At 35.6% G+C, this 16,897-nt stretch overlaps 1 protein-coding gene across 1 annotated transcript; it reads left to right on the top strand.

Moving 5' to 3' along the window:
• Nucleotides 1-4,417: 4,417 nt before the first annotated feature.
• ildr1a (immunoglobulin-like domain containing receptor 1a) lies at nt 4,418-15,355 on the top strand. The gene is made up of 9 exons (XM_028436353.1): nt 4,418-4,666; nt 5,427-5,597; nt 7,343-7,492; nt 8,618-8,737; nt 9,537-9,683; nt 9,972-10,082; nt 11,907-12,088; nt 13,853-14,452; nt 14,609-15,355. Exons 1-9 carry the CDS (start codon nt 4,621-4,623, stop codon nt 14,645-14,647), a joined length of 1,566 nt encoding a protein of 521 aa, XP_028292154.1. The 5' UTR covers nt 4,418-4,620; the 3' UTR covers nt 14,648-15,355.
• The last annotated feature ends 1,542 nt before the right edge of the window (nt 15,356-16,897 follow it).

Below are 16,897 nucleotides of genomic sequence, written 5' to 3'. Positions count from 1 at the left end.
AAATTAGTGGAATTAAACAGTATTTAGCACAGTGGTTCTTCCCAACCTTTTTTGATATCTGAAATTTCAGGCAGCTCCAAAGACAATTTTTTCTTCTTGAATTAGTTTTTGATCATGTTTGTTTGACTGTTTTACAAATACAGAGTAGCCAGGATTACTGGTGAGTTGCGCCATCTCAGATATATAGTGTATTTTATTTTAAACAGTTGTACCTCCAGAATAGATTTATTTCTATAGCTTTTATCATTTCCGGTCATCTCCCACCTGGTATTATGATTATCATTTTGGACTAAAAATAAACATTAAATCCATATTTTCCTGCTCACATTTGTTAATTTTCAACTCTATCAAAGTAGTGCCATCGCGCACCCCCATTTAAGAAACACTTCCCTAGTCTCATTGCGTACCCCTAGGGGTACACGTACCCCCATTTGAGAAACACTTATCTAAACAGTTGAATAAACACATTTGTGTTCAGACTAAATTACAGTGAGTGTATGATTTTAGTGTAAGGATTTAAAATGTGTAACATTTTTGTAAAGCTCTTCGTGAACCTTTTGTTTTTTTTTGTACCTGAGAACTATTTATGTGTTTGTTTTTTAACAAGTTTGTAATTTGTTGGTGACTGTTTGTTTGTAGGTTATTTAATTCACCCGTGAAGTATTATTAAACAAACAAAGTGGCTTTCCGTACGCAGCCGTATGGACAACCCCCCGGTGCTATTCGTACGTGGCCTATGACGTTACCGGAAGTCATGTGACCATTCTGTACATTCAAATCAGAAGAAAAAATGGCTGAACAAGCGATATACGTACGAATTCACGGTGGCAAGAAATTGAAATCCACTTCAGAAGATTAGGGTTAGTTAGTCCGCAATGTAGTTTAGGGTTAGAGTTAGTTAGTCTATAACGTAGTTTAGGGTTAGAGTTAGTTAGTCTATAACGTAGTTTAGGGTTAGAGTTAGTTAGTCTATAACGTAGTTTAGGGTTAGAGTTAGTTAGTCTATAACGTAGTTTAGGGTTAGAGTTAGTTAGTCTATAACGTAGTTTAGGGTTAGAGTTAGTTAGTCTATAACATAGTTTAAGGTTAGTTAGTTAGTCTATAACATAGTTTAAGGTTTGAGTTAGTTAGTTTGTAACGTAGTTTAGGGTTGGGGTTAGAGTTAGTCCGTAACTAGTTTAGGGTTAAAGTTAGTCTGTAACATAGTTTAAGGTTAGAGTTAGTTAGTTTGTAACGTAGTTTAGGGTTAGAGTTAGTTAGTCCGTAACTTGGGTTAGGATTAGAGTTAGTCCGTAACATATTTTAGGGTTAGGGTTAGTTAGTTTGTAACGTAGTTTAGGGTTAGGTTTAGTTAGTTTGTAACATATTTTAGGGTTAGGGTTAGTTAGTTTGTAACGTAGTTTAGGGTTAGGTTTAGTTAGTTTGGAACATATTTTAGGGTTAGGGTTAGTTAGTCCGTAACGTAGTTTAGGGTTAGGTTTAGTTAGTTTGGAACATATTTTAGGGTTAGGGTTAGTTAGTTTTAACGTAGTTTAGGGTTAGGTTTAGTTAGTTTGGAACATATTTTAGGGTTAGGGTTAGTTAGTCCGTAACGTAGTTTAGGGTTAGGTTTAGTTAGTTTGGAACATATTTTAGGGTTAGGGTTAGTTAGTTTGTAACGTAGTTTAGGGTTAGGGTTAGGGTTAGTTAGTCCGTAACATAGTTTAGGAATCTACGTATTAATAGCAAACAGAAGTACAAGTACGCAACGTCTTAATCACGTGACCTAAACTGGCCAATTAGTGGTGCCAAGTACGGATAGATTGTCGGTATATTGCTACGGCTACGTACGGATAGCCACTGCCATTAAAGTATTATCAAACACTGCTAAGTGCACGAATAAACGCAGTCGCTTATTTCTACTCAACTGTGCGCTCTACACTATTACATGATCCCCGACTCTATGCCCGGTCACACTTAGATAATAAAAGATGCCTGTGTGTGTGTGTGTTTGTATATTTTTGTGAAGGGGACAACGTGTGACTGAGTGTGACTCACGTCTTTGTTCATTGTTCACTGCTGCTGTGTCAGACCTCCTACATCATCACTACTGCCAGGCTGCTCCACCACACACCACAGACACTTTGTCTCATCGGGAGAACTGGTAACGTCTGCTTTGCTTTTCTCACCTACTTTGCAACAGTCAATGTGATGAATAGACAGAAAACATTGTGGCCATCTGTGGTCCTCATTCCATTGTCTTTAATAATAAACTCAGAAGTAAAACAAACTGGTTTCATTGACCCTGAAGTTAATAACGTACCCATGATTGACATGACATGACATGATTAGGTTTGAATTTAACACTGTTTTTATGTTCCATTTAGCTGGTACAGAGGTTGTGACCCAATTTTGATATCAAAAATGTCCAACGACCCCAGAGACATTTTTTTTCTAGAATTAGTTTTATTAAATAATTAATTAAATATGTTTATTAAAGTGTTTTATTAATACAGAGTAGCCAGGATTACTGCACAAAGTGGCAAGATGTGGTAACACGTGAAGTTTTATACAAAAGTCTGACATTATGCTGTCATTAGCATGAATAAGGTGTCATGAATACTGTTATTAAATGTCATTCGCTAAATTATAACACCTTTAGAGCTATGTTGGCATTTTTTGGTTTCGGTGGAGGGATCTAGTGGGGTTAGGGTCATGAACAACACTTAATGACAGCCTTTATGATGCATTATTCATGCTAATGACAGGTGTCCTGTCATAATAATGACAGCGTAATGTCAGCCTTATGTATTAAACTTCAAGTAAAGTGTTACCCAAGATGCACCACTCAGACATAATTTTTTTGAGAGTTTAAGTGTTGAAAATCGTTGTTTGATATTTATTGTGCGTGATGTGTTCATTTGAAAAATAATTATAAGTCAAAAATTTGTAAATGTATCATGTTAAGCAGTTTTTTCAACCCATGTTTTTTTGTTTTTTAAATATATACCAATTACTAGACATTTCAGGTGACCCGACATGGGGTCCCGACCCCAAGGTTGGCACTTTAAATAGAATGAATTGGTCTTATTTATGGTATTTTTTATTTATTTTTTTTACATTTCTCTTGAGTTGAAAAGGTAAGTAATGTATGTAACGCTGAGAGTTTAAAGTCAAATAAAAACTTATTTTTTCATTACAATTTTTGTGTGTATCTTATTCCCCTTTCCTAAATATCTTAGCGTTACCGTGAGCCCATTATTGTCTATATTGTATCGACGTAAACTCTGTCCATCGTCCCACCTCTATTGTAAAGGTCAGAATAGTAATAAAAGAGTAAAAATATGCATTACTATTTTGGTGAGTTAGACATGACGTAATCACTGTTGTGTTACAACTGTATTTGCACACATAGTAGCTCTATTATTTTAGGAGGGAAAAGGACTCCCTCTGTTGGTGTTTGTGACGCGAGACTTGGCTTAAACTTGTAATTCAACTAAAGGAAATGCTCGGAATGTTGTTGAGCATTAAACCAACATTAGGATGAAAAAAAATCCCAGTCATTGTGATAAACCAGAACAACCAGATTGTGCGTCTGTTAACTTGAGTTTTTACCCTGAAGTCAATGAGGAGCTAAATTAAGGTTTATACTGACACCTAGCGGCCTTTGTTTAGAATGACTCACCAGCACACTTTGTTTTTTATGTAAGATAAGTGTCAGGTAACCTTCAGAAATGTTAAACAGATAAATCATTTATTATACACGTTTTTAATTGTGTACTGTTGGTTTTTGTATATATATATATTTTTTGTGCAGATGAAAAGTCGTATCTGTATGGGATATTTAATTAGTTATAGTGTTAAAACAAGAGCCTATTAACACACACACACAAAGAAACAACATGGCAACATATATTTCTTAGCATTGTATTGTTTTGAATATGCATTGTTCCTTTAATAGATAAACAAATAAAATCATATACATAGAAGAAAACAAAACAGATCTAAAACAAACTCAAAATAATAATTGAATTTACAAATTAAGATTAGCAAATTGTGTGAAATTATATGTTATTTTAATGTCTTTAGAGCATGAACAAAACCCAAAAATACTGCTTACCCTAGAACGCCTACTTGTGATATACCGTTTAGCCAAAAATAACCAATAAAACGACTTTTTTTCTTGTCCTTCAAAGGATAAAACAAACGTACATGAGACAAATCAAAACCAGCCTTTTGTCACAGCATTAATTTTCAAAAGTAGTTTAAAACAAATAAATTATTGAAGGTGTGCAACTGCTTACAGGTATAAAGTGTATTCAGTGTTTTAATCTCTCAGTTTTTTTTTTTTTTTTTTGCTGCTTCCGGTCACGGGTGATTTCCCCACATGGTGACGTCACGCGATCGGTTGAATTCACCTGTTTCGGGGCGTGGCTTGTTGTGGGCACGTCGTCTCACTTTGCGACCAAACTCTCAGGGTGTTGTCGTCTTATCTCAGTATTTTTATTGTAAGTTCATGTGACGGTGAAGGAGGAAGGTTCTCTCAGTTTCCATTTTTATTTTACTTTTATTTTTTGGGGGTGGGGCTTCTTTCACGGTTTATTTCTCCCAGAAAGAGTTTTAATCGTCTTCCGGGTCATAATGTGGAGACCACCTGTTGCTGTTTTCCTGCTGTCAATCTTTAAAGGTAAAATCATCGGTTAAACGCACTGGTATCATGACACTATTTTTTTTTAAATTTTTTTTTTTAAAGATACTCATAAATGTATGTTTAATTAAAGTTTTTTTTTTTTTTTTTTTTTTAACAAGTTAGTTAAAGTATCGATCACATGACCTAACGTCACTGACCTGTTTTTGTTCATTTTGAATTTATAATTATTTGATATCCTGTCATACCTGTATTTGTTTTATTCATACTAGTGATGAGTTTCCTGGCTTTGTTTTTTGTTCCCTTAATGTTGTTTTACTGATTTGTAAACTTGCAATTTGTCCAAAAAAAAGACTAAAAAATATACAGTGTAAATATATATATTTATATATATTATTAATGGTAAAACAAGCTGTTTGATGCTCCACATTGTTTTTACACAGGGTTTAAAATTGATTTTGTTGGGCGTGAGCCACTGTAAGTTCAAAGTTTATCTTTGTATCTTTGTTTACAAGTAAAATATTATCCTGATGAGTGTGAAGATACTGGATCCTGGTCACATAGTTGGATTTAACCCCTTGTGGTGGGTAAACTCAAGAGAGTTTCAGTCCAGCACACTTTATGATATTTGGTTTGGAGTTTCACAGTAAGTTGTTTCCTGTGTCATTGTCTGTGTCACTGGATTTTCCTGTTTTGCAGCTTTGAGGGAAACACGCACAGTCATTCAACCTGAGTGTGTCCAATCCTGAACACCATCTTTATCACTGCTGTTGTCCTGCTTTTCCCATCTGTCCCACAGTGTCCCTGTGCATTCAGGTGATTGTACCTGAGCTGGAACGCAGCACGGCCCTGTTCGCCACCGTCATCCTCCGCTGTGACTTCAGCACCTCTGCAAGTAGCCAAGATGTCCTCGTCAAGTGGAGGTACAAGTCCTTCTGCAAAGACCCCGTCCTGGAGTACTACTCCACAGGTGGGTGACATGACATCACACACATGGTAGGTCTGGGTGTTATATCCAGATTTAAGATATATCGAGTTGTGTATTTTGGAGATAAAGATAATTACAATATGGCTTGTATCTATACATTTTTATTTTATAGCTTATTTTGCATCAAAATACTTACACTACTCTTCAGAACAGCATGAAAAGCACAGTTAGGTGGATTCTAACCCAGTCCTTCCCCCAAACAAGCCACTATGCAGAGCTCACTCACACATGCTGTCCCATATCGGAGAAAAAGCTAAAAGTGGCACATAATGTGCAGCCGTTTGTTAATAAATGAGCCTATGTGGTATTTTGCAAATTTAATTCTGGTTAGACTTTAGCGAGTTATAAATATTAAAGATTCACTTGGGGCCCTTTTCTTTCCTTAGTCAATAATGTTATCTTTGGAAGACTAAAGCATATTTGATAGTTTTGTGTAACAGGATATTAATGGGTTGTACACACCAACCTGGAAAAATTCCTTTGTATGCCTAAATTTACATATTATTTTGATGTATTTCCACTGGTTTTACTTTATCTTTGTTTACCTGTTTGTCTTATGGTGTATATGTATGTGTTTATATATACATATAGGTTATATTTTATTATTACTGTAATCTTATTTTTGTGTGTGTGTGTGTATATATACACACATATATATTGTGATGTTTTGTGTTTGAAAAATAACAAATGGGTTGTAACTTCTGTCATCACTGTATATTAAGATTAAGATTTGGTGATCTTGAAAACTGTGTATCTGAATCAGGTTGATCCAATCCAATGTTGCTTTGAAAAGCCTGCATAAAAGTAAGGCAGATTACCTGTTCCTGGGTAGCAAAAAATGGGATTTCCAAATCTGGATAATTAAATGTAGTAAGTAATCCGCTCAGATTCTGGATAATGGATTGGAATTTTTATTTTTTTTAAAGAAAAAACTGATTACGTAATCGAATTAGAACACATAATCCAATCTTGGTTTAGATCCCGATCAAACCTTTTTGTTTGGGTTTTTCATAACTTTTTAGTAGGATTGGGAACACTTTGATCGAAAAAATCTGGATTAAACTGATCCCATCAGAAGGGTGGATTCAGCATGAATTTCAGACCCAAAATGTTATGAAACTTTAAAAGTGTATCAAATAATACAATGTTTGGTTAATGCAGTATAGCTGACAAAATATTAAATTCATTCATAAGGTTTTAATTTGATTTGTTTATACAGTGATTGGTTAGGCCAAGCAGCTGTCAATATTGACAACAAATAATGAATTTCATTCTGTCATTGATTAATGTATATTCATAAAAAAATTACATATTATTGTTTTGTTTTGAGATTATTTTTTTAGTGATGCATGCAATGATAAAACAGGATAATATAAAGCAATGGCATCACTGGTTTTTGAAATCCAGATTAGTGTCCCTTGTGTAACGTCCTGTTTGCTGGTTCTGGCAGAATGCAGGAGGTTGATCACGGTCTCCAAACGCTTGAAGCACCTTCATCAGACAAAGATGGGCACTGGTGATCCTGAAAAGTTTCTATCCCAATCAGATTGATCCAATCCCATGTTGCTTTGAAACCTGGCTCAAAAATAAGATAGATTAGGTGATTATGGAACGCAAAAAAAAGGATTATCAACTCTGGATCAATTTTTATCCAGATTAAACCTTTTGAAAAACCTGGCCCATGTGTCACGTATTCATTTCATTAAAGCTCTTCCTTTTTTCCCCAGCGTACCAGTCGGCGTTGCAGTTGGGTCAGGACCCATCCAACGACTGTCCAGATCGACAAAGAACAGTGCGTACTGTGATCCAGAAAAGAGGAACAAACGAGCCAACGCGTGGACCTGACTACCGTGAACGCAAGATCTCCATCCAGAACAGTGAGTGCAGGATAAATGTGATGAGTAGCTGTCAATCATTCTCATTATCATACTTGTTACCGTTTATTTCCTACATTTATCTTTATTGTCTACATTTTATGGATATAGACACGTACATTGCAATCTCCTTAGAGCAGGTGGTTGACCTGGCTCTGGAGCCCCCTAGTGGCTCATTGGGGCCCTATGCAAGTTAAAAGTTGGCCAATAGCTTTTGTCAATCTGACTGCAGAATGGCTACCGACTAATGCATGGGTGTCAAACTTATTTTAAATCAGGGGCCAAATACGGAGCAGTTTAATCCCAACCCGGCCGCAGATTATAGACGGGAAAACGAGTTGTTTCATCATTCATGTCCCGTGGTTTACACTTCCACGTATAATAGTGTAATATCCTAATTTTCCTTGATTCTGTGACCAATTTACGGTGGGGCAAAAAAGTATTTAGTCAGCCACCAGTTGTGCAAGTTTTCCCACTTAAAAAGATGAGAGAAGCCTGTATTTTTCATCATAGGTATACCTCAACTATGAGAGACAAAAAGAGAACAAGAAACCCAGAAAATCACATCGTAGGATTTTTAATGAATTTATTTGCATATTATGGTGGAAAATATGTATTTGGTCAATAACAAAAGTTCATCTCCATACTTTGTAATGTACCCTTTCTCCTGCGGGCCTAATTGGGAGCTTTAAAGGGCCAAATTTGGCCCCCGATCCTTGAATTTGACATATGTAGCCTAATGGCTAAAGATGCAGACATGGAACTGGAGGGGCACAGGATTGAATCTACTACCATGGGCCCATGAGCAATCACCTGACTCCCAGCTCCTGTCCTATTGGGGATCAAGGTTAAGATGAGCTACACTGTGGTTACCCATTGCTCCTCGGGGATTAATGCAAGAAATAGTTTTTTGTATGTACTTGTAAATACAGAGGTGCCCTGTAAGTGATGTTATAGCAATGCAAAGAACTCTAATGAGATCAAGGAATTTGCACAGATGCTGTTTAAAAGGCAAAGAGCGGTTAAACCCAATATGGTTTTAATTTCTGTCTTTTTATTTGATTGAAATAAAAATGTCCAGCAGTTTATTTTCTTCCTAAACATTGTAACACTTTTGTGTGCGTATAGATGCAGACCTGATGATCCAGGAGGTGATGTGGTGGGACAACGGCGTCTACTTTTGTTCTGTTGATGCTGCTGGAGACACCACAGGAGACTCTGATAAAGAAGTCAAACTCATCGTCTACCGTAAGAAACACACTTCACATGCTTGATTACGAGAGGTGAAAGTAATGGATTACAAGTACTCACGTTACTTGTACCTAAGTATGTTTTAAAAGAAGTAATTTGTTACATTTCTGCACTCAACTGTTACTGAGTAAATTATTATTTTTTTGTTTTAAAATGATCAACAGACTTTGTGAAACTGCAAAAAATGAAATGACCAGACAACAATTAAATGCATCACATCATAGCCGACCAATCAGATTAAACATAATGCACGGCACCAAAACAGCATTCAATGGAGGTTATTTTCTCAGTTTTAAAGTTCATAAATGTAGCTATACTTAGAGCCTGGGATGTTTTCTATTTTGATTTTAATTGGTGTTATTTTATTTAAAATAGAAATGTACATTTTGACAAACCTTTTATTTTATACAGATGCCTTTGTGGAAAATAAATTAAGTTCCAATTGTACAAGATTTGATCTTTTCCATTTTAAGTTTATACATGAGATGTTTACTGTATGCAAGGGAAGCGTGGTAAGATTTATTACCATGTGGGGGGTGAAAGTAGGTATTAACTTTTATTTTGAGTAGTATTTAATTGAGCTACTTTTCACGTGTAGCTGAGTATTTTATGTATGACTTACTTGTACTTGACTACAATATCAATCAAGTAACAGTATTTCTACTTGAGTAGGATATATCAGTACTCTTTACACCTCTGCTGATTACACACTGTTTTTCTACTTCATGGTTTGAATCATTTCAGATGAACTTAGAGGAAGATTTCTTGTGAGCTTCTTTCGGCCCTCTCTCCACAGATTGGTTAACAGTGCTGGGAATCGTCCTCGGTGGTCTTCTCCTCATCCTCCTCATCTGCATCTGCTGCTGCCAGTGCTGCCCTCAGGCCTGCTGCTGTTATGTTCGCTGCCCGTGCTGCCCACAACAGTGCTGCTGTCCTGAACGTTGTACGTGGAAGTAGACTGCTTACTTGCCAAAAATCTTCAATTATTTAGTTTAGTATAATATTTATTTATAATGGTGTTATGGCAGACTAGGGTCCTGTCCAGGTTGTGATGAACCTGGACACAAGACACACAAGATTAGTGCATGATTGAATGAATAATGTTGAAGAAGGTGTGACTTTATTTTTATGTTTTTGTTGGAGGGAGAACACAGAGTGATGATGCATAATAATGTTAAATGCCCCCGTCATCCCAAACATTATGTGATAGATTGATGTTCTCATGTTTCAGTGGTTATGCAGCACCGTATGATAAAGGATGCTCAGAGGGCCATGGCTCCCTGGGCAGGCGGACAGCCCATTTACACGCCAATGACGGCTTCCTCCCAAAACCCAATGCTCTGTAAGTACACACATGACAAAAGCACATGTGCTCTAGTCCCGTCCTGGAGCATTTTGATAATAGAGTAGAATAGAATAGAAATTCACATTTGCAGAAGACAGTATAAGAGAAGAGAGTAATAGTAAAAATAAATACTAACATAGGATAATAGTGAAAAATGTAGGACATACCGTAATTAGAAAAACAACAAATGTGCAAATGACAATTGAAAAATTGGGTTGGGTGATTGTGTTAAACTTTTAGAGTGACCATATATTGATTTCCAGAAGCGGACACTTTGGCCAACCTCAGCATACTCAAATGACTAATTATTTTTTTCTTAATTTACCTTTTAACAATATCGTTAGTAATAAAGTTGTTATTGTTCATAAAGTTTAAAGATTAATTTCTCTCTTTATAACAGGTTTGACTAAGTCAATCACCTTTTATTGTACATTATAACAATCTGTCCTCATATAAACCTTCTTAAAATCTCTCAATCATTTAAACAATGAGAAACATCTAAAAATGAAAAAAAAAAAAACCTTGAGGCTTACAGAACAGTAAATAATCATTAAATATTCACTTCAATAGATAACTGAAAGTTTACATCACATGGTCCCATGCTGACTGCGCTTTATTCTGTCTGTTGTCTATGGAGGTGATGAGGTCTAGAGCAGATGATGGAAACTTACCTTAACATCCTACATTCTAAGTTTCTCCCAATGGCTCTTTCATTTTCAAATCCCTCTCTGAACCTCCATGGTGGTTTTATCATCCAGGACGATCTTATTACTGATATTTTTAAATTAAATCCACCAGTATTTGGTTTCTTTCATTCCATCTTCTCTTTTCTTCATATGTGACAATTTTGTCAAACCAAAGCGGCATGTTTAATGATTCCGTTTAATGATTCATGTGTGAGTAAAATTACTGTAATGACGTGATACTGTCTGTAAAGAGCAACTCATTAGCCTTCAGAAACTGCTGGAACTTCTCCAATAGAGCAAGTATTAGCGGAGTGATGGTCATTTAAGTTAAAGTGTTCCTCTAGATCAGAGGTCTGCAACCTTTACTCTCAAAAAAACCATTCTGCTTAATCTCGCCTGGATTAAAGTTAATCTGGAGCCAAAAAAAAACCTTCTCAATGAAGACAATACAGTGTATACAATTCTATACAGTTAAAATAGTATGAAATATTTTAATAAGTTAATGGATTTGAAGGTCTATAACAAATAACCTGAATTTGATAACACGTGCTTATTGCTAATTTCTTGCAGCATATCAAGCATGCATACTAAGCCGACATGTTGGCAATTAAATAAATTTTTCCCCACACAAATAAAATCTTTTTTTTTCCAGAATAGTGTTTTTGTTAGTTTAGTTATCTTAAGAGGGATTTAAAACACAAGCTTAGCCACAGGTGTAAGGAAAGTTGATGCTCTATAGATGTTGCAGGAGTGGAAGTATGAAATTGTTATGGCACAATATGATTTATTTTTAGGTTAACAAATTGTGTTATGTCATTAATCATCTATACCCTCTGTAAGAAGTAACAATTCAGTATTATTATTAGTTTTTTTTTAAAGCTACAAGAAGCCATTGCAAAAGAGTCTAAGAGCCACATGAGGCTCCAGAACCGCAGGTTGCAGACCCCTGCACTAGATGCATTCAGGGTCCTTGGGAAATCCAGACATTTTGATGAGTTTTTACAATTCGGCTGGTCGGTCTGGACAAGACGTGAAAAGAGGACATGCCACTCTAACTCACCGCCCTCTAGGACTGGTCATGTGATCCATATTATTAATCACTCATTAATAATCGATACAATTCTGCTTTTTTCAGATGCGGGCTCATCTAACGGTTATCCTTTAAAGCCGATGCCTCTTCCTCCTCCACAGTCTTCGTCTTACAGCATGCCCGCTCCTAGTGTGAACGGCTACCATCCCCCGTCTCAAAACGCTCAGATGCTTGATTACCTGGAGAACCAAGTCAAAGGGATGAACATGAACACCCCTATGCTGCAGGTGGGTTTATGGAAGCTTAAGCTAACCTACAGTATGTTGTTCACATCTGAAGACTTTCTGTGGGCACTCTTATTTTTTGAAAAGTAAATCTAACAGTTTTAATCTGTTATGATTTACCACATAAATTTACTAAACAAGTCATTGTAAACATGTTATGTTAAAGAAGTAGTGCATAAAGTCAGATTGCTTTAGGCTGATGGAAATCAGTCTCTTTGTGTGAAGTAAGTAGATTTTAAGATGTCTATTACCTTAAATGTGATTTACTCTGCTATAGATAATAAACATGAACTTTAATTAAAAAAAAGTGGATCATTGTGAGCCATAAATAGAAACAAAGATGTTTAGTTAACCTAAGGAGACCCCTTTATTTAGTAACAAGACCAACAAAACTACCAGAACAGATCATTTCCAATGAAATAATTTGGATGTTGATGCATGAACATTTGTTTATTATAAACTTAATGCCATAGATCAGACATGGGCAGCTGACGGCTAACGGACTAATTTTGTGCAGCCCCCAAAATGAACATAAAAAATACATGCAATATTACAAAACAATACACAAAAAACGACAAAAATAGACAAAACTGCATCAGAAAACGCACAAGACTACAAAAATAGACAATATGACTCTAAAAACGCACAAAACAAAACAACAAAAGCACAGAAATTGACAAAAAACACAACGAACAAAATATACACAATGAAAAACAAAACACATTAACCCTTTGTTCTTTCCTGTATAAATGCTCGGATTAGTAATTATTCTAATGCTGACATTAATGTTGATAATGTGGCCCTAAGATCAGATAATCACATTTCTGTGGCTCCTATTGTGATAAAAGTTGCTCATCTCTGCCACTGATATTAACGCTGCAGCAGGAAAATGGTGTATTGAAAAGTGTTTCCCTGCAGTTGTCAGAGCAATTATGTTTTTTGTGTCGGTACTAAAGCTGCTTAATTTTCAGTGTTATCTGTGCCATAACAGCACTTCAGTTTTAGATCTATAGTGTATATTGCGCCACAATGTCTCGTTGGAGGCTAAATTTGGAGGAAAGACAATAATTGAAGCAAACGCTTTAGTAAAAACTGAGTTTGTACAACTCTTTCTGATGACACAATAGGATCAACTTTTCTGATCTATCTGAAGACTTTTTATTTGTACTTATTAGGGATGCAACGATAGTCAGCCCACGATTCAATACGTATCTCGGTTTTTTTTTTGGTCACGTTCGGTTCTGATGGTCCGGACAATCGAAGTGTTTCCAGTGTTAAGTGTTTTAAGTGAATTAAAAAAAATTAAAAAAAAACAGCAAGGGCTTAAGAAAGAGTGCTACTTTTTTATTTTAAACATTTTTATTTTACTTCCGAGTTATTGTGGCTTTTTTTTAACTGTATTCGAGGTATCTTCAAAAGGGACCGCTTTTCTTAGAAATCGCATAAGATAGGATAACCAAATTCAGTGTGGGGCTTCAGGGTATCAATACCTTGATGGAGTTTGAAAATGAGAAGTGCAGATTTATTTCTTCCAGAGTTAAGGGGCAGCTTTTTTTAGAAACCGTTTAAGATAGTTCGTAATTTTATATTCTGATGTGATAATATTTTCTTGTATATACATTTAAGTTAGATTTAGTACATTTAGGAAAAGGTTGTGAGTTATAATGAGAACCAATCTGGCGTGCGATGTTGATGACAATGTCTTCCTGTTGACAATTGTTGCATGCTTAGTACTTATTGCTTTTTCTTCTCTTCTTTTCCTAACAGCCTCAGCCTGCTCCTCCTCCCCACATGCAGCAGTTCCCACCTCCTGCCCAGAACATGCCCATTAATGTGCCATTTTCTCCTGGCCCCCCAAGCATGCTCTCAGCCCTGGATGATGTGGGAATGGAGCGTCGCATTATTACTCTCCCACCTCTAAGGGAGCAGCAGCATCAGCCTGGTAGATCAGTACCTCAGCCCCCAAAGACCCGTCCTCCGAGCTCCAGCTCCAGCAGCGTTGTCAGCCGTCGAAACCAGCAGAGACCAGGCGGGAGGAATTATCCCTCAACAGCTAGATCTCAAGCCATGTCCCGCAGCTACAGTCAGGATTCTCTGGACGGACGGAGTCAGAGGGAGTTCAGGGGAGGCATGGAGCGCCCGCGCTCCCGCTCCAGGGACGACTTGTTTGACAGCAGATCCAGGGGAAACTACTCCCCACCGGCATCCCGGCGCTCAAAAGGCGGATCCTGGAGCTCAGACGAGGACATCAGAAGCAGGAGAGGAACATCTGGAGGAAGGAGGGGGGGAGGCGGGTCCGACAAACCTCCAAACTACACAGAGTACGAACCTGGGCAGAAACCAGTTCGCAGGAACGACCGCTATTCCGTAAGAAACACGCTACTTTAGCTCATTCAGTCACTTCAACTGCACTGATGCATTTAGATCCTTAGCAACAGCCACATTATCAGGTAAAAACGCTATATGGTCTCAGTGAGGCTGATTTCCACTGAATTGAATCTAAAGCTGGTGTGTCTCTCTCAGGACAAGAACTCTCGCAGTGGTACCAGCGTCATCATCTGAACAACCCAGTGGTGAAACGCACATCTCAGGGCTCAGTTATGGGTACAGCAGACCATAAATGAGCCTTTCTTAGAAAATAATAACGCACCCGAAGTGAAAAGCTCAGAGATCAGGAAAAGAATCCTGCCTCACCAACTCTGCAGAAAGAGGCTGAGATTATTTGTTTCTTTTGGATAGATTTTGAGCTAATGCTCCCTCTGTTGGATTTCTATGGTATAACAGTTTAATTCAAGCAATAAATGTATGAAGCTTTTCTTATGTCAAGAACTTCAGCAAAAAAAAAAAAAAAACGTCATCATATATTTGTTTTGACTCGTTACATTAGCCGAGAACATATATGAACACATGTTAAAACTAGATCTTGTAAATGCTGAAATTGTAGCTTTTTATTACAATTACTTGTGTAGATATGTTTAATAACTATTTGACTTCTTAAGGTAACTGTAGTGAAGTGTTTATTTTATGTCACTGTTTAGAAACAATGATCTCGCTTCCTTAAAAGGTCAATGCTCTATGAAACGATCTAATCTAAACGGACACTAGTTTTTTGTTTGTTTTTTTTTATTATTATTATTATTGGTGTAAAAATCTATGAATTTTTAGGATGTCATTGGTTTTTATAATGCTGTTACACTCCTTTTACTTCCTGACATGTTTCAGGTGTAAAATATGCTTAAATGTGGAATAAAGTGTTTGACTTTTGTCTTATTTTGTACAGTGAATGTGTGTTTATTAAAAATAAACATTCCTTTTGGGGTAAAAACAAAAAAAAACAACTTGTTTAAACTCTCCTTCATCACATGTATTTCACCTTTTATTGCTATTGTAGGATAGCAAGATAAGCATAGGAGGTAGATTTGTGTCTTTATTTGTTCAAACAAAAATGGATTAGAAAAACTCACTTGAATCAAAATAGACCTTTTCAATCAAAAGAAAAAAGGGGTTTAATGCAAATATTTCACAAACTCAAAAATAGCATTTGAACACAACTTTTTTCACTATTATCTTCACTGTAGATGTTTTTGATGTAATTTGGCCAGATGTTGTCAAGTAAAGATGTATCTTAAACCTTTTAATATAATTGGTAATGCATTATTAAATGAAATGATAATAAATCAAGCTTTATTATCATTTTGCTGAACATGTAACAGTAGTGCAGACAAGTTGTAGATGTGTCATAGGGAATATTAGTAAAAGGTAAGTATAAGCAGAGCAGGGGAATGAACATTTAAGTTCTAGTCAGATAATGTACTTTTAATGTTGTGTATATATTTTTTTCAAAAGTGAAGTTTTAATTAATTGAAATAATTTTTACATACAATTTTAGCTAATTTAAAAAGGGAGGCAATGTTGGAAATATTTTGTGCACACATCTCTTAACTTTATTTTTCAAGAATTGGATCAAATGCATTTTTATCTTCTGAGTAATAAGGAAAGTTGTAATCTTTCTCGTAATCCAGTTGTGAAAGTCTATGTACGGAGAGACAAATGTTCACCTTTGTTTTATTTTATTTTATATAACAAAAGGATTTGTTATTTAAAATTAAAAGTAGATGTTCACCATTTTTACAAGGATAGGGAAATTAGTTGGACATTTGATTTTGAAGTGCACATTTTAATCCATTCTTACAGTATGTGGTACATATCTGTAATAGTTTGATAATAGCAGTGACTTTAAAGCTTAGTACAATGGGTTTTTTAAATTGTATTTGTTATTCAGTATATTTTACAATTATCAATGTATGATTTGTATCTTCATTATTCCATTTTTTTTAAATCAATCAAAAGAAAAATCACTTCAACAACAAAAAAAAAACATTTTCAATAAAAAAAGTTTACTTCAATCAAAAATCTAAAATAAATATATAAAGAAAAAAATGTTCAAATGCAAACTTTTTTGATTGAAAATGTTTTTTTTTTTTTGTTTTTTTTTAATAATAAAGAAAAATCTATCTCTTATTTAAAACTTTTTTTCTTTTTTTATTGACAAATATTGTGCATAAAAATCATATCAAAAGTGAAACCATGGTATGGCATTAATCAAGATGTCATTCATTTGGAACAAAAAAAAGAAGAGATTTTAAAAAAACAACAAAAAATAAACAATACATTTCAAGACAATCTTTGACGCAAGGGGAAATGTAAATAAGTTCTGACCATCTAGTTCAGTGGGGAAATATATATAGTACAAATCTTCCTCCATACTTTCACAGCTTTAAAAAGTAGTCGCAAGTTGATGACGTCATGAGG

This window comes from Gouania willdenowi, chromosome 3 (assembly GCF_900634775.1).
Source record: "Gouania willdenowi chromosome 3, fGouWil2.1, whole genome shotgun sequence".
Classification (NCBI taxonomy): Eukaryota; Metazoa; Chordata; class Actinopteri; order Blenniiformes; family Gobiesocidae; genus Gouania; species Gouania willdenowi.
This window is presented reverse-complemented; position numbering and strand designations above follow the sequence as displayed.